This window comes from Budorcas taxicolor, chromosome 22 (assembly GCF_023091745.1).
Source record: "Budorcas taxicolor isolate Tak-1 chromosome 22, Takin1.1, whole genome shotgun sequence".
NCBI lineage: Eukaryota > Metazoa > Chordata > Mammalia > Artiodactyla > Bovidae > Budorcas > Budorcas taxicolor.
The window spans coordinates 49,708,498-49,734,743 of record NC_068931.1 but is presented as its reverse complement, the minus strand read 5'-3'; the positions used below and the strand labels follow the sequence as shown (position 1 = coordinate 49,734,743).

Genomic DNA, 26,246 nt, shown 5'->3' with positions numbered 1-26,246 from the left:
GTGGATTCTTTACCACTGAACCACCTGGACTTTCTACTGCGATTCAAGTAACTTCTCTTCCTGTTCTTTAGTGAAAGGAGTTGTTGTCCACTTCTTACCAACAATTAGATTCAAACAGAGAACATATCTTACATTAAAGTAACTTTTTTGTTAAACCCTAGGCTTAAGCAACCATAATTCTTTCAAATTTTAAGAAGTGAGATGCTAGACCATGAAGAATTTTGTAGATTTTTATTGTTTTACTATTAAACATTTTAATCTTAAAAATGGTTAATCATAAAGTAAAAGCTAACCATACATTTGTTTTTATACATTATATACACTTGAGAAATAAATAGCATTCTAAGCATTTAAAAAAAGCATCATTATATACAAATAAGGCTTCTAGACGAATGTATAAATACAGGACCCACTGAGGATTCCGTTCCCAAGGCTTCCATTACAAATGCAGGAGCAGAAAGTGACCAGGATGCACAGTCATAACACAAACCTTACTTTGTCTAGAAAGCAGTCACAGAAGCAGCAGGACAAGCACACAACTGGATTGAGAAAATACTCTGAACTGAGGTCTTTGATGGGTTATGTCTTCAGAAGTTTGGCATTGAACAATGATACAACTTTGGCACAATACAGATGAAAACAATGTCCTTTAAAAACCTAGTGTTAGTCCCTCAGTCATGTCCAACTCTTTGTGATTCCATGGACTGTAGCCCTACAGACTCTCCTGTCCATGGAATTCTCCAGGCAAGAATACTGGAATGGGTAGCTATTCCCTTCTCCAGGGATCTTCCTGACCCTGGTGGCTAAGACAGCAACGAATCCACCTGCAATGCAGAAGATCCAGGTTCAGTCCCTGGGTTGGGAAGATCCCCTGGAGAAGGGCATGGCAACCCACTCCAGTATTCTTGCCTGGAGAATCCCGTGGAGAGAGGAGCCTGGTGGGCTACAGTCCGTGGGGTCACAAAGAGTTGGACACGACTGAACAGCTAACACTAACACTTAAAAACCTAAGTACAGAGAAAATAGCTCTCCCCCCAACCCCACCTGCCATCACAACTCCTTCCAAATAATATTCATCCATAAAAATCCTAACCCCTTGGCACAGTTGTCCTCCCAGTTCTATATTAATAAAAGGGTTTAGGGTTTCATGGCTGGCTCTGAAAAACCTTCCTTGTTTGTCACATCTGGGGCATGTTGGTGGGAAACGGCTGTAGGAGAACTGGTGAAGTTGTAGAGACGTGCATACCATGGGCTTTAGCTCCAGGAAGTCTGGGTCCTCACCTGGCTCCACCACCAACCTGATATATAATTCTAGGCCCATGGCTGAACCTCACTAAGCCTTGGTTTTGTAATATAGCGATAATAGTAGCTGCCCTGCTCACCTTCTGTTATGAGTCTCTAATTAAGTGATGCATGTTCAAATCTTTTGAAAATTACAAAAAGGTTCCTCAGATATCATGTATATTCATTCAAATCAAGATCTAGAAGTAGGGGCTTTTCGAAGAAGTTCAGCACAGAAAGGGCACTGGTATTTGAACAAGATAATTCAAGAAGGAACAAGGATGGCATTAATTACATCTTGGCATCTGCTGTGTGCTGGTTTCCATATGAATAGATATGTGTAATCCCCTCCCATCTTCCTACACAGAAGAGATTTTGCCAGTCATGTCCAGCAACTGGTCACCATTCTGTCCCCAGAACATATGACACTCTGCTGGTGATCAAAGATGTCACTCTGAAGGAGGATGCATGTCAACTATGAAGAAATAGGTAGAAACCACTTGAAGCTTCAGGGTCCCCAACTCTTACATCCTATAGCCCCTCAGTGCCCCTCGTGCATAGTCATGGATCATCTAAACTGGAAAGGAGTCTAGACATCCCAAACCCATCAGGCTTCAAATGAGGAGAGGGTCTGCAGAAATTTACCAAGGTGTCTACTGCCACCTGCTAACTGTCAGTGCTTAGCAAGTATTTGTCCAATCAAAAAATGAGCAATGGAAAAAATAAGAAAGCCCATGATATGTGCTTTAGAGAGAAAGTTGGGGAGCAGGACGGAATAAAATATAACTGGGACAGATTACCGGTTATCCACTGAACCACAAGAGAGTTTCTGCACCTCCCGGACCTACTCTCCCCTCCCTGGGTGAACAAGGCCCCAGGTCCTGACACCAGCCAGCTCCCAGCAGAAAGACCTCTCACTCAAGTCAGGTGAGGCCAGGCAGCGGACAGCCTTCCACACAGAGGCTCTCAGAGCCCGTGACCCTTGTCAGGTGGAGCACAGGCTCATGCAGTCACTGAGAAACCAGCCCGGTGGATGCAGAGGTCGAGGCAGCGGCCCTTTGCTCTCGGACCTGGTGGGAGAGCAGTCCTAGAGCAGCAGCGGGGCGAGCAGGCACGGCGGTGCGCGCTCCCCTCCGGCGGGGAGGAGTCCCAGCCTTCCCGGGAGGCACAGAGCTGCCCCGGAGAGCGGGCTCCTCCCAGTGCTCCAGGGACAGGGCCAAGCTGGGTCCTCCCATCAGGTGGCTCCTCCGCTGTAACGTCCCTCCACGGGCTTGGAAGTCGGGTGGGTGGGGGGCCCTGCAGACACCCTCAGAGATGCTCCACGGTTGGACTGAAAGGAACCACGTGGGAGTGGAGTTGTTAGTTGGCTTCGCAGCTCTGCACCTCTGCTTACAAGACCAAGCTTTCTTTCACTCCTCTCCGCCTGTGTTACCTTCTTCCCTTTCAGAACAAATGGAGAGGGTTCTGCTCTTTCCTCCCCCTCCCCCCAGAAGCCACAGAATCAATTTGAGGAACACCACATGAGGGCCCACTCTGGATTCCTCGCTCCCTACATCTCAATGATGACACCTGCATATTTAGCAGAATAATCACCTTCAGCATGCACGTATATGCACGCTCATGCATGCACACACACACACACACAGGCAACCGCCGGGAAAATGATCAAGCCCTCTTTGCTTTGCTCTAAAAACACAGGAGAGCCTGCAGTATGACCGGAAGGGGGCAGAGTCTAAATCTCAGCTACACTAACGCACCATGGAACCTCTCGGAGCCTCAGTCTCCTTTTCTGTGAACAGATGAACAGCATTCATAGCTGGAGAGAGAATACTCCAGCCCAGAGATGTCACCACTTCCTGGCGTTAATTTATTACTGGGGAGCCTGTTGTTTTCTAGTCTTTTGAGGGCAAACGAAAGGACAACTTGTTTTCTCAAAGAGACAGTTTAAGAGAATTATGGCATTCTCAACTGTTAGGAAGTTCTGGAGTGGGAAAAAGAAGTATGTCAGAATAGCAATCCTTCCCGGGTATGCAATTTACATGGCTCTTCCAAGAATCAGTGAAGTAAAAATGTGTGGAAGCACTTGGAAAGGTATACATTTAAACACAGACATGAAGAATTAAAATTATTATCATAGCAGAAAATCTTGTAAGCCTACTCTAGACTGAGTCTCTTAATTACATGAGCAGTTTTCAGGATGCCACAAGTCCTGTGATCTCCAAGTGTGTGGTCACGGTGATGCTCCTGAACACAAGACAGAGCAGCCAGGATGTAGCTCAACCCTCAGGGCTGGCAGACAGCTAATCACAGGGGGACCCCGGCAAGGGTGCAGCTGCTTGCTAATTGATACCTAGATCGAGGCAAGGTGACTCATCTGAGCAAGTGGAACCTCCACGCTCAAGAAAGAACACAGGCTTTCGAGTAAACCAACCGCTTCAAATCCTCACTCTGTTGTCACCAACTGGGGAACCTGAAAAGAGTGATCTAACCTCCCTGAGTCTCAGGTCCTCCAGCTGTCCACAAGGTTAACAGCACCAGCATCGTGGACTTGATCAAAGGAAATGAGATGCTGTATGGAAGCACACACGCAGGGTGGGCACATCTACGTGCTGGGGAGCGTTGTTATTTAGTACCTCTGACTGGACCAGGGGTTGGGACCTGGCGGGGGTGGGGGGGGGTGTCTCCCTCCTGCTCAGCAGGCATTTAGGCTCAGAGGGTGTTGACTGAGGCCCCTTCTGAAAGGACCCGCTGCTTCATACCACAGGATCAGCCTTCCTCAATTCTGAAATGATGAGACTCCAGCACAGGGCAAGAGGGACACCGAAGCAAGATGACCCCTTTGTCTGTTACAGCAACATGCACACTGAGCGTTCCTGCTTCTCAGAAAGGGAGAAAGTTGGACTTCCCCAGTGATTAGAACTCCATGCTTCCAATGCAGGGGTCACAGGCTTGATCCCTGGTTGAGGAACTAAGATCCCATAGGCCTCACGGCCAGAAAAGAGAAAGGGGGAGAGTTGCCTACTTAAATCCACTCACACCAACCTGGGTCCCAGAAAATCTTGAAAGGAAAGCGAGCCTTGTGCTTCTCCCTAACTCCGCCTAACTCCCCACTCCACCCTGGTGCCCAGAAGGCAACCAGGAGCCCTGGAACTTCCCATGGCCCTGGTCACTACACAGAAGTTCAATCTAAGATGGGAACATGGGTACCAAGCTTGGGGACTTAGTCACTGAAAGACCTCATTCCAGCAGGACCACGGCTGTGACACCCACAGGGTGAAGCAGAACAAGAGGCAAAGGGACATTCACAGCATCCAACATCCTGTCACACTGATTCGTCTACCTCCTTCCAGCAGAAGGTCGGCCTCATAAAGGAAGGGACATTCATCTGCTTTTGTTGGCTTCTATGTCCCAAGTGCCCGGACGCACGTCCAGCCTGAGGACCCATCAGCAGGCACTGCATGAACCGCTGAGCACATTCTGCTTACCTGGTTTCATTTTTCATTCTCCAGCCATCCCGACACTTGTGAAACCAGAGCTCTTGGCCAGGTGATATAAGGGTATTCTCAAGATCTTCTGCACAAAAAGTCAATCTAGAAGGAAAAAGAAACCACTGATGTAGCCAAAGCTCCAGGGGTAGGGACACGGCTGTGCATCAGCCATATGGTGCTTTCTGGATCCAAGGCAGATGGAGTAAGAAGAAAAGAGAAGTTTTCATCTCACCCATCCTGACTCAAGACCCTTCAGAACTCCCCACCGCTGCTACAAGCACACCAAAAGGGTTTCACTTTGATGTTTCCCATGATTCGGCTCATGCAGCCTTTAATCACAACCCTTCCACCTTCTTCCCTCTGTCTGTCCAAATGGCCACCTGCCTTCCAAGGCATAGCCTCTCTGAAGCCTCCCTGATTGCTCAGGACCTTACTAAGCTAACCCTCTGTTGACTTCTCAGTTTAATGAATTGGCACATCCTTGTATAAATGTCGTTTGTGTTACTGTCGTTACTTCTTATGGCACAGAGTTAATAGCGAAGGTGTTATCTCATTTTAACACATTATATCCTGCCTTGAATAGCTGCGAATTCCTGTATCTGTAGGGGACTATAAACTCCTTGAGTGAAGGAACTCAAGCTCCCTCCAGCATGGTGTCCAGAAATACCCACTGACAAGCATAACTGGAACTCAGCTGTGAGTTAATAGAAAAGATTCAGGAAGTAGACAACAAAGATCACAGGAAGAATCAGTAGTCTTAAAACTATTTCAGCTATAACATACAGCCCAAATTCCAGCCCATCAGCCTTGGTGATATGTGGTCAGCGTGACCCCATGGCCTGTAAATCTGACCATGATACTTAGCAGTAGGACAAAAGCCACATTCTGAACAGTCTTCCAAACTTTTACCAGGAAACCCAAACAGCCCATAAACACCCATTACACTCAATCAGAAAATACAAATGAAAACAGCAGTAAGTGACCAAGTCACACCCAGAGGAATGGCAAGAATATCCACCAAAGGAGGGGGAAAAAGAGAACTTTTACTCATTGGCTGAGATGAAAAATTAGTCCAAGCACTTTGGAAAGGGATTAATATCCAGTCCAGTTAGTAAATACATATACTATAACCCAGTGATTTAATATTCCCCCAAGAAGCCCATGGGCTTCCCAGGTAGCTCAGCTTGTAAAGAATCTGCCTACAATGCAGGAGACCCAGGTTTGATTCCTGGGCCGGGAAGATCCCCTGGAGGAGGGATAGGCTACCCTCTCCAGTATTCTTAGGCTTCCCTGGTGGCTTAGACAGTTAAGAATCTCCCTGCAATGCAGGAGACCTAGGTTTGATCCCTGGCTTGGGATGATCCCCTGGAGAAAGGAAAGGCTACCCACGCCAAGGCAGGAGCTGCAGGAAATATGGGTTTGATCCCTGGGTTGGGAAGATCCCCTGGAGAAGGAAAGGGTAGCCCATTCCGGTATTCTTGCCTGAAGAATCCCCATGGACAGAGGAGCCTGGAGGGCTACAGTCCCTGGGGTCTCAGAGTCAGACACGACTGAGTAACTAAGCACAGGCCCTGACCCATGTACACAAGGAAAACGTCCCAGGATGGTCACCTCAGCACTACTTATGACTGCAAGAAAGCAACAACAAGGTAAATATTCAGCAGAACAACGGCGAAACTACTGTTTGCTCAATGATGGCTTGCATACCGGAGTTAAACACGAATGATGCTCAGACTCTCAGTCATGTTTGACTCTTGGCGACCCCATGGACTGTAGCCTGCCAGGCTCCTCTGTCCATGAGATTTTTTAGGCAAGAATACCGGAATGGGTTACCCTTTCCTTCTCCAGGGGAGCTTCCCAACCCAGGGATCAAACCCGTGTCTCCCGCAGCTCCTGCCTTGGCAGGCAGATTCTTTACCACCGAGCCACCTGGGAAGCCTAAACATGAGTAGATGGGATCGATATGTGTTGTATAAATTTCATAAACTATGTTGAATGGAGAAAAGCAACTTTGAAAGGAATATCCACTCATGTAAACTTCAGAAGCAACCAAAACAATTCTACAGGTTGTGCATGGATACAAACAGAAGTAGTGAAAGTATAAACATCACGAAGAGGGAAACGCTAACATGTGTTAATGTTGGAAGATTAGTACAATTGATTTGGACAGAGGGGCTTCTGATTCATCTGTAATGTTTTACTTTTTAAAATCTCATATCTGAAACCAATATGGAAAATGGTTCACATTTGTTAAGGCTCAGTGGTTTATTAGATTTGCTTCCATCTTTCAGGACTTCCCTGATGGTCCAGGGGTTAAGACTCCACGTTTCCACTACATGGGGCACAGGTTCGATGCTTGGTGGGGGAACTAACATTCCATATGCTGTGTCATGTGGCAAAAAAAGAAAGTACCAAAAATAAAAAACGATCACATTTCAGCTGCCACACGTCGGCACAGGCTGCACTTTCAAGCGTCAAGAGAAGGAGAAAGACACACAATTATCTAGACCACAGCCTTTGTGCTAAAGTTCCCCTCAGCGGGCACCCACCCCTACTACACCCCAGTGCCCAGGTCTCTAGACCAGAATCACTCAGATGAGCGACCCAAGGCTCCACCCCTGCATGGCCAAGATGCAATGTAGGTGACGGATGGAAATGAGACACTTGAAGAACTGCAATGGAGAAAATGCCAGAAGAGGTACAGAGAGTGGAGCCTGCTTCCCATCGACCCTAGGCTGGCAGTGACCTCCCAGAGGCTGGCTGAAGGGTCTGGCCAAGGAAACCCTCCTCTCTTGATGAATGTCCTCCAGGTTTCCTGGCTCCCACTTAGCCAGAAGCTGCTCAGAGAGTCAAGGCACGTTTCAGGGGCTGATTTAGGTGTGGATTTCTCATGTTAGGCTTGGTTAACAGACATAGGGAAACTGCCAGCTGGCATAGCACAGAGGGATCGCTGTTCCTTGATGTTAGGGCCCCACCCACATCCTGGAGTCAGAGCTTCCCAAGGAGGGGTAGAATGCTCTGAAGATAGGATGTCAGGGAATCTAGGACCCCCACAGACCTCATGCAACTTCTGTTGCATGTACAGACCCCAGAGCAAACAGATTAACAAACAGCACTCCTGGTCCAGTGATTAAGAATCTGTGCTTCCACTCCAAGGGGCAAGGGTTTGATCCCTGGTTGGGGAACTAAGATCCCACATGCTACTTGGTGCAGCTAAAAAAAAGTAATTGGACTCATACTAACCAATACTAACCATACTAACTAGGGCATATTAACCAATATTAAAACAAAACAAGGCAGCTCTCCTGAAGCGCCCTGTCCAGGAGAAGCCCCCTTCCTCCAGGCCAGCACAGGACTTGGCAAGTGGAACAAGGGCTGGGTTCCAGCCTCCACTTGCCCACCCCTCTCAGCCCAGGGCCTGTGACCAGGGCACAAGCTGCACAAATTGATCTGGAATTCAGTCTTCTTTGCAAAGCATTTGTGGTTTTGCCCCCATGCTTTGGATAGGAAAAGATGGAAGGTGCATGCTCACAGGAGGAAATGAAAACTCCCTCCAGTATTCTTGCCCAGAGAATGCCATGGACAGAGGAGCCTGGTAGGCTACGGCCCATAGGGTTGCAGAGTCAGACACAACGGAAATGGTTTAGCATGCCCTTCACAAATGCACTTATCCAAGAAAAGGATTTGCAGAGGCACACGCCCTCTGCTAACCACGGACACGGGACAGGAAGAGGGTCATGAGGAACTTACTTCTGCTGGGTTTCCCCAGACTTGACCCGGATGCGTCTGATATGCAGCTCCTGCTTGGAGCCTCGGGGCTGAGTCAGGTAGCTGCGAAGCTCCTTCCACAGGTTGTACCAGGACTGAGACTTGCCCTCCCACGTGAGTCTGATCTTCAGGAGGTCTCCCAAGTCCTCCTCGGTGTAGACTAGGAAGGTGTTCGTGGCATTCAGCCCGATCTGCTCCACCCTGCAAGGGGAGAGGAACGCTGGTCTCTGTCCCCTACCACCTGGAGACTGTGGCACCGTGCGGGGTGACACGGTGACAGCCCTTGCCCCTCACAGATGGGAGAGAAATGTGCAAGAGGCCCCTCTTGCCACACCCTCCACGTCCCGGCAGCAGGACCAGCATGGAAGCTCAGCTGCGCCCCACACGAGCAGAGAGCTAACACCACGCACAGCACCCCGGCTTCCTATCCAATGCTCGGGAACCTGAGCATCTCATCATGTAGGCGACTTCCTTGGGGGGAACAGGACCAGGAAAGAACAGAAACGAGAAAAGTGCAAAGTCATATCCCCATTCAGTGACGTCTCGCCCCCTCAGCCCACGGGCATCCATCTCCCCCTCTCCGGAACTCCCAGCCCCTCCTGTCTGTCCCTCTCATTCAGCACCTAGGGGAGCCTGCCTCTCCCCATCTGTGTGCATGAGTGTGTGCACACAAGTCTGGTCCCCCACGCTCAGCCCCCAGCCTTGAGAGCAAGTACTCTGATTGCATTTCTTGGCAATCCCAGCATTACTCAGCAGGGCACTCTGCACCTTACAAGTGCTCAACAGGTCTACACTGATTACCATGTGCCCCTCCCACAGATAATGGGAAATGGGCCACGGATAACATGCTTCAGGTTCCAAATTTCCTAAAGCCTCAGGAATCAGGTGTTGTCTGAATGAAACAGCAGTTTCTCCCCAGCTGATTCAGCAGATTCTCACGCTGCTGATTCACCCCAGGAGCTTCCCTCCCAGAAATGTTGTGAGCCCAGGGTTCCTGGGAGAGTGTGAAGCAGGAGGGAGGAACCACCCAGCGCCTCCCCTGCAAGTGCTCACATGCCTTGCGCACCTCTCCGACTTGTTCTCTGTCCTGCACCCAGCAAAGAAAACCCATGACTTACATTTCCAAAGGCAGAACCTGGGAGTCTGCGTTGGTGCCATAAAGGGTGACATAAAAGGTGGGTTCCATTTCTCCCATGTTCTTGTAGCTGAAGACATGGATTTTCATCTGATAATGGTAAACTGCAGAGATAGCAGAACAAAGACATTTGTGAGCCTCGCTTGTCATCTTAGGATACCCTGACCCAAAGTGAGTCACCCACCACAGTGAGTTTTTAGGGACTGACATCCTTTTGGTCCAGCCCAACCTCTAACCTCCCTCTGACCTCATTCTCTCCAATGGCCTAAGAGGGCACTGCAGTATAGAAGAAGGAGCCCTCTGTGATGACCTGGAGGGGTGGGATGGAGGGGGCAGGAGGGAGGCTCAAGAGGGAGATATATAAGTATATCCTGCCTTGAATAGGATATTCAAGTATGTAAGTATATATATAGCTGATTCACTGACACATATGGTAAAGCAATTATCTCTTCTATTAAAAATTTTAATAAAAGGAAGAAGGAGCCCTGAACTTGGGGTTTGGGAGAACTTTGGGGGACTCTGACCTAGATGCTTTTGAGCTATGTGATCTTGAATAAAAGAATAAGGTATTAACCTCTTGAACCTCAATTTCCTCATATGTAATATAATACCCACAAAACTTTTGGTTTTATAACATGTTATAAAAATGTAAGATATCATTTCAATTCCCTGTTAGGCCTATCTCTGATCATTTTGATAATCAAATGAGAAAACAAATATGAAAAGCTAAATGCAAGATAGAATTTTTAAGTTATTGCGATCATAGAGTGATAAGGAGCCCCCATCATTTACTTTTAAATATTTAACTTTCCTAGGGAGTGCACATTATAATCTGGTTTGCAACGATGAGATCAAACTGCAGGAATGTGCTTGTTATAGAGCATGGTATTCGGAAATAGGGAAAAGGTCCTTTCTCAGGGCAAGGTGGGCAGGGATGAAGGTTACCTCTGAAAGGCATGCCCGCCCGGGTTTTTAGGTACATTTTGCTGTTCCTCTTGTTCCTTGTTTTCTTGGCATTGTAGCCAATGCTATTACAACGGTTCTTCCTGCAACTGAGACAGATTCCCTTTTTGAAGCGGTTGGAGTCTGTGCACTGGAACGCAAAGCTCGGCTTGTCCTGATTCACCAGAGAGTCAACAAAAAGATGCACTGCCCGCTCGTGCTCACATTTCAGCACCTCTGCGATGGCTGGGAGAGAGGGAGACGGAGACGTCAGGACTGAGCTGCTCCTCGGTGATTGGCCTGCTCCATCAGCAAGCACTCATGCATCAGTTATCACTATTTTGTCACTATTCGTATGCTTGTTTGTGTCATTCTTAACACATGCTGTGCTTTCTTTAGAACTGGAGGCTAGTCCTGCCACTGAACTGCTTGCCCGCCAGGTAGGAAGACTGCACTGATACACACAAAGCGATAAAGAGCAAGGAAGTACGTAGGACAAGCACTAAACAGGGTGATGGAGGCCAGTTGTGCAGGAGGAGTCACCAAGTCCTGATGGAGTTGTGTGGTCACAAAATACTGGAAATGGATCTAATGCTAAACATCACCTAGTCCAGGGATCGGCAAACTACACCTTGCAGGCTGGTCCATTTTTAGTAAAGTCTTATTGGAACACAGCCACACTCATTCATTTGCCTGTTGTCTCTGGCTACTTCCACGCTATGGCAGCAGAGCAGAGTTTTGAAACAGAGAGACTGATGGCTTACAAAGCTGAAGATACTTACTAACTGACTCTCTAAGAAAATGTTTGCCAACTTCATTCTAGTTCTTTCAATTAGAGATGATGACCCACAGACCCTTAAAGCTGAAGTCGTTTGCTCAGGGTCACAGAGCCAATTGGTTGCAAAGTTAGGAGCATAATTTGAATTTTTCTGACCCAGAGTAATCATTATTTCTTGCAACCAGAGGCTAAAGCCAATAGTTCTAGTAAATCCTGGGACCTTCAGAAACATTTGGCAAAGCTTCCCTTTTCCTTCCTCATTAACATCACCAGACTTAAAAAATGCCATCCTCTGATCACTTGAGGCAGAGCTGCACTCTCCTTGCATAAACTCCCAAGCCCCGCAGGACCTCTTGGATGTTACATAACACCTTGGGAGAGAGCAACCTAAGACTGAGTGACAGAGTGAGGCATAAAAACAGCAGAGCATCAGAGCAGAGAGAGCCAACTGGGGCCAAGACTTAGAAAACCTAAAAGACTGAGGATGCAAGGCAGTGAGCAAATGAGAAACCCAGCCCATCAGTTTCAGCAGCAAATTCAGTTCTCCCCAAGACTGCTGGGAATAGGCTTAGGCATTCAGGAAGACAGACTTGTTAGTGAGTGAGGAAGTGTCTTGATTTTACTTCTTTAAAATGTTATAAAAAATTAAATTACAGTGCATCCATGCTAAAGAATATTATACAACCTTTAAAAAGGAAAAAGGTAAATAGGTCTATGTACTCTGATGTCTAAGAATGTCCACAATGTATATTAGGACTGAAAAAGGAAAGCTGCAGGACAACGTGATTTTGAAAAGTACCACACGCGCGCGCGCGCGCGCACACACACACACACACACACACATACACACACAAATAAATCTTCAAAGCAAAAAGCCTGGAAGGATACACACAAAACATCTATATTGGCTACCTCTGGAGAATAAAAAGAAGAGTGGGTGTGGGAGATGAGGGGGTATTTTTACTTCTTGCTGTAGGCAATTCTATAATGCTTGATTTTTTTCCCAACGAAAAGGTATTCCTTCTGTAACAATAATAACTATGACCTCAAAGCATAAGACAGCAGACCAGAGGCCACAGGAAGACTGTTGCAGGATGATGAACTGTAGGATAAACAGTGTTGAAGGGCCACTGTGGGGAGAAGTGGGAATAGAAATGGATGTTGTTGGGAATAATAGCTCGGGCTGATTCAGGAGGAGATGCAATAATTGAGTCAAAAGAAAAAATAAGGAACTCACTTCCATATGCAATCGACCCCAAGACGTCGTTGAGTCCACAGCCTGGCTGGAAGTCACCCCCGTTGGGGTAGATGTCGATGTGACCCACAGGCATCTGAATGCCGATGCTCAAGCCAAAGGAGCGTGTGTAAGTGTGCAGGACATCCACAAAGTCTGCGTCGTCAGGGGACAGCCTCTTGTGGATGTCCGCCCCTTCAAACAAAGGCCCAGCAGGATCCAAACCTACAGGAGAAGGGGGAGCCAAGACGGGCCATGTCAGGTGAGCGGAGACCCAGTGGATAGCTGAGTCTGCGAGCGCAGAATGAAGATGTCCGCATCGTGGGAATCCTGCACAGTTTGGTGCCTGCTGTATAGGAATGCTGGCTTTCTTCTCAAGACTCCACCTGACTCAATAAACTGGTCATGAGGTTCAACCGACATGTGGATCCAAGGAACCACAGACTGTTGGAACCGAAGCGGTTCTAGAAAGAACTTGGGCTGGCTGAAACTAAGCCATTCCTCCCTTTTATTCTGCCACTAGGAGTCTTCCACAACCTTGATCTTAGCCAAAGTTTGACAGAATAACTGAGCTACCTATATCTTCGAGAGGGAAGACTCAGTCTCCCCAAACTGAGCTATCTGCATCAGGACTTCCTCTTCCTCTTCTGCTAGTTATGAGTCAGGCCCAGGAGTGGAATGGCAAGAGCCGGGCGCACCAGAAATACTGAGCATCTGCAAGCTTCCAGAATTCCTCTCTTCTGTAGGCGCAAGCACAAAACCCTTTGCCTGCAACCCTTCTGTATCAAACAAACAAGCAACACTGCAGAGAGCTCTGGTTCTCAAATTTAAAACAGCACAAATATCTGTGGGGAGCTTCTTACAAATTCAGGTTCCACTGTGTAATTATGAAAAACTCTGGAAGGACACACAAGTCCCAGATTTCCTGTGTGTATGTGTGTTGGGAGAGAGAGCAGGGCAGGTAACCATGAAGATAGTGGCAACAACAGAGACAATTTCACTGTCTTTTATAATATCTGGGAACCACATGACTATAAAGGGTTTCCCAGGTGGTGCTATGCCAATTCAGGAGATGTAAGAGACATGGGTTCAATCCCTGGGTTGGGAAGATCTCCTGGAGGAGGGCACAGCAACCCACTCCAATATTCTCCAGCCAACGACAGAGGAGCCTGGCGGGCCACAGTCTATAGTGGTGCAAAGAGTCAGACATGATTGAGGTGACTTAGCACACATGCACACAAGTATAAAACCCATTCCAAAATAGAATTTGCAAAGCATCAAATGCAGATTCCCTGCCCTCCAAGAGATTCTGATTGATAGGTCTGGTGTAGAACCAGAAAGAAAGGCTTATTCCCCAGGTGATCCTGGTGCAGAACCAGAAAGAAAGGCTTATTCCCCAGGTGATCCCAAAACTAAGTGGTCTGTGGACCAGATTTTGGAAAAAAAAAAACTTCTCCCATGCCTCAGTACTATCTAGAAAATGAAATCTGAATGTCTTAATTCATATAGTTCATGTGCGATATTAAAAGAGTAAGTGCTTGTCAGTGTAAACACTAGCTACTATTACCAAGTAATTATGGGAGCTGAATTCAACCCAGCCTAAAAGGTTCTTTGTTTGCCCTATACACAGAGAAAGAGAGAGAGAGGACCCAGAGAAAGCCAAGAAAAGATTGTGTGCCATTGGGAAAGGTTTGTTTAGTCTAGAACAACAGTTCTCAACTGGGAGGGGTTTTGCTCCCAAGGGGACCCCCTGGCAACATTTGGCCATGTCTGGAGGCATCTTTGGTTGTCACAATTGAGAAAAGGGTGAGAAGAAGCTGCTGGCATCTAGTGAGTAGAGGCCAAGGATGCCGAGAAACATTCTACAATGCACAGGTCAGCGCCCACACAAGCACTGTCTGGCCCCAAACATGAATAGTGCTGAGGCTGAGAAGCCTGGATCTAGAGACAGCAAGGTAGGGAGGAGAATGACCGAGAACAGAGCTGTGACAGCAGGAAATGGGTAATAGAACGCTGTTCCCCAGATCCCAGCGCACTGGAACCAGGAGGCACGCAGCGAGGCTTGCGGAGGGTGATTTTAGGAGAAACGAAAGGCAGAGCTGTTGTTCAGAGTGGATAGCAAACCTGTGGAACTCACTACTCATGAGAACTGGTAATAACTGAAACTCTACATAGTTTCCAAGAGAAGTTTAGAAATACGTATGAATGACAGAGGCTGAAAGAGAGCCCAGGCTGCCTGGGGGCTCCTCTCTAGCCCAGGACCTGAAAGAAAGACAGCACAAAAGCAGTGGCCTCCCTGAGAAGCCCTCGATGACTCTTTTTAGCAACTGAACGGACCCAATACTGACACAGGTGGCCTCTCCCTGCCTCTCACCATGTGCCCTGAAGAAAAAAAGAAAGAAGAGAAGCATTTTGCTTTGCAGCCAATAAGAGGGGGGCTCTTGCATCAGTGAACAAAAGTCTCCACCAGACAGTCAGCGCTATGGAAACCAAGCTGGGCCAGAGGAATGCCGCTGGCTGACAGGGCTTCTCGAAAGGCCGGCTGGCTGGCAGGCTGAGACTTCGCCTCCCCAGGCTGACCCTGCCTGACACGTAGCCAAGGCCCACAAACCCCGCGGGAAATTTGCACAATTTACTTAACTAGGAAGGAGAGGGTGAATGCATCCAGTCCAAAAGGAGAGGATGGAGAAGCAGCCCTCCTTCCATTCAGTCAGACTCCCCCAAAGGTGTCCTGTCCAGCAAATGGAATACACACCTGCATGCATATGCACACACACTCTTGTGCATACACATAACGCCCAGGAGGACCTCTGCCTCCTGGCCTGGCAGGAAACTGTCACAGCTGCTGTTTCCCTGCCAGCAGGAGGCCGGCAGCATGGCCCAGGGGTGAGGCGCAGGCCCAACAGCCCGGGTCTGCATCCAGCTCTGCTATCAGGGTGTCAAATACCGGGCCTGTGATTTAAGCCCTGAGTCCTAGTTTCCCCATCTGTAAAATGAAGCCCAAAGAATTCTTTGGCCTGGATGCTATATGGCTTACAGATGGCACAAAGGACCGGTTACACACTGAGTGCTTGACATTGGGTCGCATCTAGCCCACAGCCTGCAGCTGGCCACTTAGTTCTTGAATGAACAAATCTGCTTGCTTCTTTCTTTATAAGTAACAAAATGCAAGTACAATTAGAAACCTATGACCTCTTCCCTAGTGGATCAGAGAGTTCCCTCAGAAGCCTAAGAGGGTAAAACTCCAGCCGACCCCAAGTCCACAGTTCTCTGATCCAAGCAAGACTGGGGTTCAGGTACCCCCTGCAGGCCCAAGCTAAGGACCCCTACTGGCCTCTGCGCAGCAGCCTCCCTGGCCTCTGGACTCCACACAAGCTGCCATCTCTGGTCCTCTTGCCAGTCAGGACCGCCCAGTTCCCAGGCCCATGGGAAGTCGGAGGGGTGAGGAGAGGGCACAGGCCTCCCCCATCAGACATGCATGGCAACATGCGTCAGGTCAGCCAGATGCCCCTGAGGTGCTGCCTGGCAACTGGACAGAGGCCACTCCTTGTCATGTTCGCCCCGGGGCCCCGCTCTGCAGAGAGTCTGCAGAGAAGGGGCCGCACTCCGGACAAGCTGGCCCCCACACTCCCTGCAGATGGCCTGAAACACTGATCAGCATTCTGCCCGAGAAGCCCTCATCTCAGCAGCTCCCACCCAGACAGGCAGGGGGAAGGAACTGGAACGCTCTGACGAGCTCCATCCTACTTCAGATTCAGAGACAGGGAGAGGGAGGATCTGCCGTCTGTCTCCGTTGCCAAGGACACTGGCCCTGGGGCCCTGGCGGGGGCTGTGTGTGCTGCCTTTGCACACAGCCAGCCCGGCTCTGCAACACCAGGCCTCTCCTGGGGGCGAGGAGCAGGCACACAGACAATAGAACCCAGAGGGGCTCGAGGCCCATGGGCTTTGCTCCAGCCAGGAGTTACTGAGTAGTCACCTGTGGCCACACTGCCCGTTGGACAGTTCAGGCCCCGCTGACTTGAAAATCAAGTGAAGCTCTCAAGTTATGCTGGATCAAACAGTTGGATCGAAAGGAGTGTGTGTGTGTGTGTGTGTGTGTGTGTGTGTGTGTGTGTGCTTATTAGACTTAAGCCCGGGGACAATGATTTGAGGAGGGCGACTAAACCTCACAAATGTGACTGCACCGGGTCTTCGTTGCAGCATGCAGGATCTGGTTCCCTGACCAGTGATTGAACCCATGCCCCTTGCATGGGGAACAGAGTCTTAGCCACTGGACCACCAGGGAAGTCCCTCTATATAGTTTCAAATCTACCCCACTGGCTTGTTGAAACTCGACCTTTACTAAGTCATTCTTTAGCTAAGGACTCCCTTCTACCTGAGTCCTGTTTCAAAATGAATACACATGGCCAGGAAGGAAATGATTACTTCTTTCCTTCTGGGTGACCAGTTGGGCCCTCAATGTGTTGGAGGTGTGCGGGAAGCAGGGAGGGAGAACTAACCAAAGAATGCTGGCAGGAGGGCAAAAATTCAGGGCAACAAATTTGCCTCTGACTTTCTCCTAGAGGAAGCTCTGTGTATGTGTTTCAGGGGCCTCTGAGTGGGAAAGAGTCCTTCCCACTTTTCCCAGTCACTAGATGATGTAAATATTTAAATCAAATTCTCACATCAGAAGATCACCAACTCTGCCTATGGAGGGTGTATCTCTCTAAATAAACTCAGTTTCACTTAAAAAAAAAAAACAAAACCTCAATAAGATGGAAAATTCGACTTTTTATTGCCAACCTGGGTACCACTACCAGAAAGGTCCCTTTAAGGACAAAGTTTAACCACACATTTTAAACAGGTCATTATCACTAATAAGTAACACCAACCAAACACTGGAAAGAGGCTGTTGGTGAATGAAGTAGAAGTCCGAGGCAGAATTCAAACCACAAGCCACACTACTCATTCCTTTCCCTTGAGCTCCTGGAGCATGGCAGCAGAGACTGAGTGAGTGGCAGAGCTTGCAGGCCGGGCTTTACCCCAGGGCTGCCCTTGAGTCTCTTCAGCTGTCTGGGTGCTTCCTCACCTTTTGCACTAAACCAGTGGTTTTCCAAGCATGCTCCCTGGTGCTCAGGGACCCAGAGATTCCTCCTGAGAAAGGGGAGGCTCAAATAACAAACTTAACACTACCCACAGATACCCAGCTTTAACCAGAACATCCTTCTATCTGCTTCATATATTGAAGTCCTGCACAAGTTCAGTTTTCCAAGGGCTCCGGGAGGGAGCCCCAGGAGCAGCCCTGAGTGAAGGAGCCATGCTTACCCGTGATTCTGCCCACCGTGCCTTTCACGAAGTTGCCCGCGTACCCGGCCACGTGAGCTCCGAGGCTGTAGCCAATCAAGTGAACATTCCCAAGAGAAAAGTCCTCCTTGCCCTGCAGAAAGTCACAGAAGGGAAGAAGTGAGGAGGGTGGTCCTGAGCACACAGGTTGCCAGCAATTCAACAGCAGTCATGCCAGGGAGGGGACAAGGAGCCTGGAGGTGGCTGGTAGTGCTGGCAGGGCAACATGGATGGGACACAGCCAGGTAAGAGGAGGTGGAAAGGGCTTGGTGGCACTTCAGTCACCCTGCACTGGGGACAGGGTGCAGGTTGTGACTAGAAGCTGCATACCTGAAAGTGAAGGTCACTCAGTTGTGTCTGACTCTTTGCAAACCCGTGGCCTATACAGTCCATGGAATTCTCCAGGCCCAAATACTGGAGTGGGTAGCCTTTCCCTTCTCCAGGGGATCTTACCAACCCAGGGATCGAACCCAGGTCTCCCACATTGCAGGCGGATTGACAGCTGAGCCACAAGGGAAGCCCAAGAATACGAGATTGAGTAGCCTATCGCTTCTCCATCAGATCTTCCCAACCCAGGAATCAAACTGGGGTCTCCTGCATTGCAGGCAGTTCTTTACCAACTGAGCTATGAGGGCCCTTCCCCTACACGTTTCTGGCAGTGTCTAAGGTGGGGAGGGGTAGCAGTGCAGAGGTCAAAGCCACCGGACAAACTGGAGACTAAGTGCCAGACACGGTCTGCAGCAGGGTGCTCCCTGCCCATTCTCTTAGACCCAGGAGCTTCCCACCTCCTCGTCACCAGCCTGCCTGGGATCCCAGAGTCGAAGCATCAGACCTTGACAGGGAAGGCACTCGGTGATGAGGGTGAGGGGGGATTTGACCCCATGGCTCAGGAACCAAGCTCAACTAAACAACCTAGGCAGAAGACTGAGGACTATTTGAGAATCCTGACCAGAATTTTGCCACAATTCATCAGATTCATGGGCTTCTAAAGGAAGGTCAGGTTAGAATTGCCCAGATAATTGAGTCACTCTGCCAGTGTACCCCTGCCTCCCATTAAGTCCACTGAGCCTGGGCAAATCATTAACCTATAAAAGTAAATGTAAGACCTCAAGATCTGTTTTCCACGTATATTTTATGCAAGGCATTAGGCTGCATTTGTTTGAACCAACCCTTCCCACCCTCAGCCCAGCCACCCTTCAGAATAAGAGCAGACATCAGTAGGTATTTAAGGTTACAAGGTTTTGGGCTTCTCTGGTGGCTCAATGGTAAAGAATCCACCTGTCAATGCAGGAGACACAGATTCCCTCCCTGATCTGGGAAGATCCCGCACACCTCGGGGCCGCTAAGCCCGTGTGCCACAACTATTGAGCTTGTGCTCTAGAGTCTGGGAACGGCAACTACTGAGCCCATGTGCTGCAACTGCTGAAACCCGACACTCTGTCCACGGGATTTCCCAGGCGATAAAACTGGAGTGGGTAGTCATTTCTTCCTCCGAGGGATCTTCCCCACCCAGGGATCGAACCCACGTCTGCTGCCTTGCAGCAGAGCCATCAGGGGAACCCTCACAGGAGAATCCACCTCAATGAGTAGCCTTTGCACAGCAAGCGGAGAGTAGCCCCCGCTCGCTGTAGCTAGAGAAAGCGCGTGCAGCGATGAAGACCCAGCACAGCTGAAATTAATTAATTAAATTTTTTTAAAAAAAAGATTACAAGCTCCCGAAGGCATCAGCAAGTAAATTCCTGCAAGGAAAGTAACAGGAAAAATCCAGAAATGAGTCAATAATTAGAAAGCTTTCTAAAAGTTCCAGCTTCCAAAATATTTCAAGCGATACTTAATTCAGTAAAAATTTGAATCTCAAAGATATTCTCGGTTCACTGTAATAATCCGATCTTTGTTTCCTAAAAGGGTTCGGATTCAAGATCCTTCTCAGAAAAGGAGATGATTCCCTTCAGTCCCATTGTTACCTGAAGCCAGTCGAGCATCTGTGCGATGCTGAGTCCCACACCCCTTGTGTTATTGACCGCATCTACGTAAAGCTGGTGAGCCAGTGGGAGCCAGTCCACCACCACGATGTTGGCTCCTTTCTCTCTCATCTGCAGGGCTGACACCAGTTTGTACAGCCAGTTCTCAAACATGCCACTCATCTGCAGAGAAAACAGGACTTAAAAAAAAATTCTTTCTCGGGGTTTGAAAAATACTAGTGAATATGAAATTCAGTTCTGTGACCCTTTCCCGCAGCCATGGAACATTCACATTGGTCCCCCAGACACCAACGCTTGCCCATGAGCAGGGCCAGCCACAGTCAGGATTGCTATGTGAGCGAGTGTCTTCCATTGCCCTTGATGACGCCTCCAGCTTTTCCCATCGAAAATGTCCAAGCTGGTGTCCTGTGTTGCTGCCCCACTGACCAATAGGGCTGCTATGGGATACGTGCTGGTGGCCAAGCCGACCTGAGGTTAGCCCTGTCACAGTCAGGCAAGTAAGTGACGTGGTCCAGCATTCAGAAGCAGCTGAGAAGGGTTGCCCTGGAGAATGGGTTTCTTTCTCAGAGATGCAAGGAGATTCTGTCTCTTAGGCAAACGCCAAGTTAACAAATGACCCCTTCCCACAACCCATCTCTGCCATCCCTCTTGACCCTAGAGGAGGGAAGATCTGTTGCTGGAATCCCAAATTAGAACTCAGAGCACATTTTCTCACAGAAACAAAGTGTAAATGGTGACGAGGTCCAGTTGTAAACCTATCCATGAGTGCATTATTAGATAAATAGATTTCCTGTGCCTGGCCTGGGAACCCAAAGGCCATTTACAATCTTGCTTCTATGGGAAACTGCTGTTCCAAGTTCCAAACAGATTACAAAAGAACCTTCTGGAATGTGTTTGTCAGTTGCAGGCAGTTTGTATTTGCATTTTGACAGGGGGGCCTTTAAAAGATCCAAACGGATGATTATAATCATAGGCTGTGAGGTGAGGATGGGCAGACAGGCCCTTAATGATCCCTTCGATTGCATTTGGTACATAGGTGCCTACATAACACCCCCTAGCCAGGCCTGACCCCAACAGTTGGTGATAGACCTAAAGAACCAGCAAGCATGTAACGGATATGAATTTCTCATCATTAAGGGGAGGAACGTCCCCTCCCAATTAGCCCAGGCAGAAGCCTGCTCACTTAACAGTGCCATTTTCCTACAGACTGTCATTAGATGAATGGATAAATCCCTCGCTGGTCCAAAGCTTCTGAGGCTGAGCATTAAAGCCCTTTTTTTGTTGAAGTTTGTTATGGGCTTTTCGATGTGAATGGCTCAGCGAGGGCATAGAAAGACTCCAGTGGCTTTAAATGGAACTATCTCTATGCAAACAGGAGGGCACCATGCCAAACAGGGCCAGCCAGCCAGGCCAGCTGGCTCCTCACAGACTCTCTGAGCCAGTCAAGTTGCTTCAGTTCAGCTGAGCTCTTGCAAAGGGATGGCCCCCGTGAGGCAGCGGTTGACCAATGTAATTAAGTGTAATTAGAGGGTCCCTTAAGAGCCAGTGGAGCTACGCTACTGCCCTCAGGAGAGCCACTTTCTGAAAGCCCACTGCGTGCCAGCATTAAATGCCACCCTGCTGGAGTCCAGATTGCCCCCTCAGCAAAGTGCCCATTACATTCTTCACAGCTGTCTGAAATACAAGCAGCCCACAAGAAAAGAGGGGGAGAAAGAGCAGAATCTGGAAGCACCAGTATGCTTTTTAATTGACCAAAACAAAGGAGACCAAATTCCATGTAGAGCTGGAGAGCTACCTCCCCCCGGGCTCACCGTCCATCCGTGAATGATGAAAAAGGTCTTGGCTGTCACGTTGAAGCCACAGTCCTCTAAGGGCTGGCTGCGGCCAAGGGAGAGATCGCATCCTTCGTGCTCTGGGTCCTCCGAGGTGCGGAGGTTAAATCTCACAGGAGGTTTGGCAGCAGTCGGTACCACCCTGGATTTGTTGAACTCATCTGGGGAGAAAGAAGAGAGCGTGTGGTAACTAGCAGGCCTGGGTGGTGAGAGCTCTGGGGTCCAGTTCTTGTTCACTCTTGAGCAAATTAGTTAACCCCTCTGGGTTTCAGCTTTTACATCTGCTGAATGTTTCCATCTCATCTCACAGAAGAGTTGCAAAGATGTTATAAAAGGCACACCTCACCAAAATTTAAGTGTTAATTAGTCACTAGTATCAACTACTGTAGGGCTTCCTACCGTGGCCCAGAGGATCTCCACAAAGCAGGGACCAGGGTTCCATCCCTGGGTTGAGAAAAGCCTCTGGAGGAGGGCATGGCGACCCACTCCAGTGTTCTTTCCTGGAGAATCCCCTGGAGAGAGGAGCCTGGTGGGCTACAGTCCATGGGGTCGCAAAGAGTCGGACTCAACTGAGTGACTAACACACACAAACACACACATCAATGACGGTGAATCTGAAGTAAATAAGTCTCCCTTACCTTCCTTCCTTCTTTCTGATCCAAATGAGCTCTCTTTCCTTCCCTCAAGCTACTAATTTCAGAGAACGGGTCCTCAATTCTTCTCTTGAAATGCTTGGGACCACTTGCATTACTGGAGAAGGAAATGGCAACCCTTTCCAGTATTCTTGCCTGGAAAAATCCCATGGACAGAGGAGCCAGGTGGGCTACAGTCCATAGGATCTCAAAGAGTCAGACATGACTGGGCAACTACACTTTCACACAGACTTACATTTCAGAATTCAGAAATTTTCAGATTTTAAACAGGTATTATGATGTGTGTATATATACATATATATAGACACACACACACACACTATATATATATATGTGGTTTGGGGCATTCCTCATTCATCAAACACACCAATAACATTTCTGTAAGGAAATACATGACTACTCATACTCAAGGGTGAAAAAAAGAAAAAGATTTTAAAGACCATCTTGTTGGTTCAGGTCAGTTTGGGATGCCAATTGTGTAAGAATTCAGGTTAGGTAAGGCCAGGTCTTGCTGCCAAACAAGCTACCACTCAAATTTTTCAGTTTTGAAAGATTTTGGAATTGGAGGTAAGGAACTTTGACCTTTTAAACACTGGGCTTCCCTACTGCTCCCACGTCAATTCTGGCACTTACCCCAAACACCTCATGCAACCTCAGTGCTTCTTGCAGTACCAGACAGGTGCCAGACACTTTTTTACCTTATTAAATAAATTATCAAAGCCATAGAGATGCTCATAAGAGCAGTAAAACCTCTCCTTTCAGCTCCATCGTGTACACACACACACAGCACTATCTAGGAGATGGCCCTACTTCAAAACACAGCCCATGTTACTGATGGTCCCAAGACCTTTTAACACTAGGTACTGTCATCATCAGGGCTTCCCAGGTGAATGTAGAAGATAAGGGTTTGATTCCAGGGTCAGGAAGATCCCTTGGAGGAGCAACCCACTCTAGTATTCTTGCCTGGAGAATCCCAGGGACAGAGGAGCCTGGTGGGCTGCCATCTATGGGGTCGCACAGAGTCAGGTACGACTGAAGCGACTTAGCAGCAGCAGCCCTGTTCTAATCATCCAGGATACCACCCCTGATAACAGGCTAGGAAATTAGACAGTCAAACTGTCCAGTCACCCAGAAATCAAGGGAAAATGGACCAAATGACCATACCAGGAGCTTAATCATCCCAGAGTTAAAAAGAAAGGAAAAAAAACCACAAACAAATGGAGTCATGGAAAGAGAGACTACAGTGGTAGAGGGGTTGGTGGTGAAGAGGCCAAGGGGGAGGACGTACCAGATGTAAAAAGGATAAGGTTCCAGAAAATGCAACTAAATACACATGAGCAGAACTCTGTCATTAATGAACAAAAGCCCCAACTGGCAGAAATTTGAACCATGGATATAATTTGTTCAAAATCTCCCAGTTTCCACCTGGATAGCCACTCATAGAGACCAGATGGGAAGTCTAGGGAAAAGGCAAAGAGAGTCTGCTGGCTTCCCAGCACTGACTCATGGATAAACCCACATAAGGTGAACATAAAACGTTCACTTTAGCACCTGGCTCTCTCTGACACTCCAGTTCTCTAGCTCATTTCTCCTACTTCCAGCCAGCATCACTTCTGCCTCTGGGACTTCATAGTCGTCCTTCATCCAGATGTCCCCAAGCTCATCCTCTCCTCTCCTCCAGTTCCTTGCTCAGAAGTCAGCTTCTCAGTGAGGGAAGTCTGGTCACAGACTAACGCTACACCACCTTCTCCCTCCAGCCCTCTGTACCTTCCTCCTCTCCTTTATTTTGCTCCATGACACTGAGCACTATTTCTATGTTTTAAGAAGTTGACTGGCTATCTTCTCATCACTGAAATGCAAGATTCCTGGGGGTGCGGGTTTACACCTGTTTTGTTCACTGTTGTATCCTCTTAAAAGCCTGTGTGCTCAGTTGCTCAGTTATGTCCGACTCTTTGGGATCCCATCGACTGTAGCCCACCAGGCTCCTCTGTCCATGGGGTTCTCCAGGCAAGAATATTGGAGTGGATTGTCATTTCCTCCTCCAGGGGATCTTCCTGATCCGGGACGGAACCCACGTCGCCTGTGGTTCCTGCATTGGCTGGGAGATTCTTTACCACTGCGCCACCCGGGAAGCCCCACTCCTAGAAGGGTTCCTGGCAAATAAAGACTTCTTTGAATGAAGGAAATAACCCCCAAATACTTAGAATCACAGAACATAGAAGTTGAAAGGAATGTTAGCATTTTATAGGAGAGGGACTAGAGATGAAACCTAGCCTGGTTCAAGTATACCAGAGTTGGGAATGTGTTAAGTAATTTTTCCATTTATTCAGATTAACCCTCCTGCTCATACATAAGCAACTTGGACCAACATCATTTGACCCAGTCTGCAGTTCCTTGAGTCGCAAAGAGTCAGACACAACTGAGCGACTGAACTGAACTGAACAACAGGATAGTAGAAGATGAGCTAATGGGATATGCCTCAGGGGTTCCCCACTCTCCTCTGCTTAACCGACTGACCTGGTACTCCTGTGGGGTGACCCTACCCTTGCTCCTCCAGGGCATGCTTTCTCCAATAGAAGAGACTGAAAAAGGAAAGCTGGCAGCTGGAAGGAAGAAAGGTAGCAAGAGGAGGAGCAAAGGCTGGAAAGACTGCTGGAGAGGAGGAGGAGGAGGCTGGCAGCCTGGGGTTCTCTGTCCAAATTACCCACCAAATCCTCCCCGAAAGCGCTCCTCAAACCAGAGCCAGCTACCCTGGCGCCTAAAATTTCAAAGCATCTAGCCGAGATTAAAAAGAAGAGCGCCAGATGACAGCTCTTTCTAATAACCTTCTTGCCTCGAAAACCCGCAGGTTCAAAGAGGAGGGCAAGGTTGAAGAGCTGCTGGCAGCCAACTCTGCTGGCTGGACAACATCGATAAGAGTGCATATTAACGGCAAAGGGGTGGAGCCGGACCGAGCGCGGGGGAGCACACCCGGCAGCCGGCCGGCTCTGGGATGCCCTGGTCAGAAGCGCCGAGGAACAAGTGAACTGCAAGACCAATTAGGAGGAGCGAATGGACAGCGCAGGCGGAAAGCAAGGAGGATGCTGCAGGATCGAGGAAGAACGGCAAGACAGAGGGCCCTGGCCCAGAAAAGAAGCTTTGGGGGTGGTAATGAAATAAGTGAAATAAGTTACCTTGCAGCCGTCCCTCTGGACCAAGGGGTATGGGGTCTCCCGTGGCAAAGCAACAATAGGCGCTCCACAGGCAGAGCTGAAGAACGGTGTTTCTCATCCTTACCACCCCCTCGCACTCCCTTCTCCAAACTGGGACTTTTAAAAAGACTGAAAAAACAAGACAAAAAACACCTCTCGAAGTTTCCAGCGGTCCAAGCCTGTAAAACCCCAAGTGGGAAGCCCTCGCTCCACCAGAGAGCGGTGGCCTTAGACAGCTAAAGGTGGAGAAGACGGAAGATGAAAACTCGGCTAAACAGCCGCGGGGTGGTGGGGGGAATGTTGAAGGGGCTTGAACCAGAACCAGACCGGCCCTCTCTCGGGCGCCTGCCCAGGAAGCCAGGGCTCGCCACTGTCACCCAGCGAGCTCCCGGCGAGGTACTTTTTAAGTATTGGGAGTCATCTGATCCATCGCCAGATGGTGATTTGCATAATTTATTCCCTTCCCCGGACTCTGATTGGTCACACCTTCGCTGACGCCAGAACCAAAGACTCCCCAAAGTTTGAATGAAAGCGCCGCACACTCACCGCGTGGACACTCAGCAAGCGCAGGCTTGTTTCCTCCCCAGCCGGCTCCGGGGGCAGCAGCGCTTTCACCACCCTACTTTTTCCCAGTGTCCAT

General features: G+C 48.7%; 1 protein-coding gene across 2 annotated transcripts; it reads right to left on the bottom strand.

The window, feature by feature from the left end:
* Positions 1-314: 314 nt before the first annotated feature.
* Positions 315-25,964, bottom strand: LIPG (lipase G, endothelial type). Of its 2 annotated transcripts, XM_052660322.1 has the most exons (10): positions 25,589-25,964; positions 21,742-21,923; positions 19,913-20,092; positions 17,931-18,042; positions 12,630-12,851; positions 10,618-10,860; positions 9,656-9,776; positions 8,520-8,738; positions 4,767-4,871; positions 315-2,611 (listed from the first exon to the last, which is right to left on the bottom strand). In XM_052660322.1, the coding sequence occupies exons 1-10, from the start codon at positions 25,683-25,685 to the stop codon at positions 2,590-2,592; spliced, it is 1,503 nt and encodes a 500-aa protein (XP_052516282.1). In that variant the 5' UTR covers positions 25,686-25,964; the 3' UTR covers positions 315-2,589. The 2 variants fall into 2 exon arrangements, with proteins under 2 accessions (XP_052516282.1, XP_052516283.1); XM_052660323.1 differs by lacking the exon at positions 12,630-12,851.
* Positions 25,965-26,246: the final 282 nt, after the last annotated feature.

Bases quoted from the DNA above. Each gene is read 5' to 3' on its own strand.
- LIPG (XM_052660322.1), bottom strand. From the start codon at position 25,685: ATGAGAAACACCGTTCTTCAGCTCTGCCTGTGGAGCGCCTATTGTTGC. The intron at 18,043-19,912 runs GTAACAATGGGA...GACTTTCTGCAG, and splicing joins AGATGCTCGACTGGCTTCAG to GGCAAGGAGGACTTTTCTCT. The intron at 2,612-4,766 runs GTAAGCAGAATG...GGTTCCTTTCAG, and splicing joins AGAATGAAAAATGAAACCAG to TCCAACCGTGGAGCATCTCT.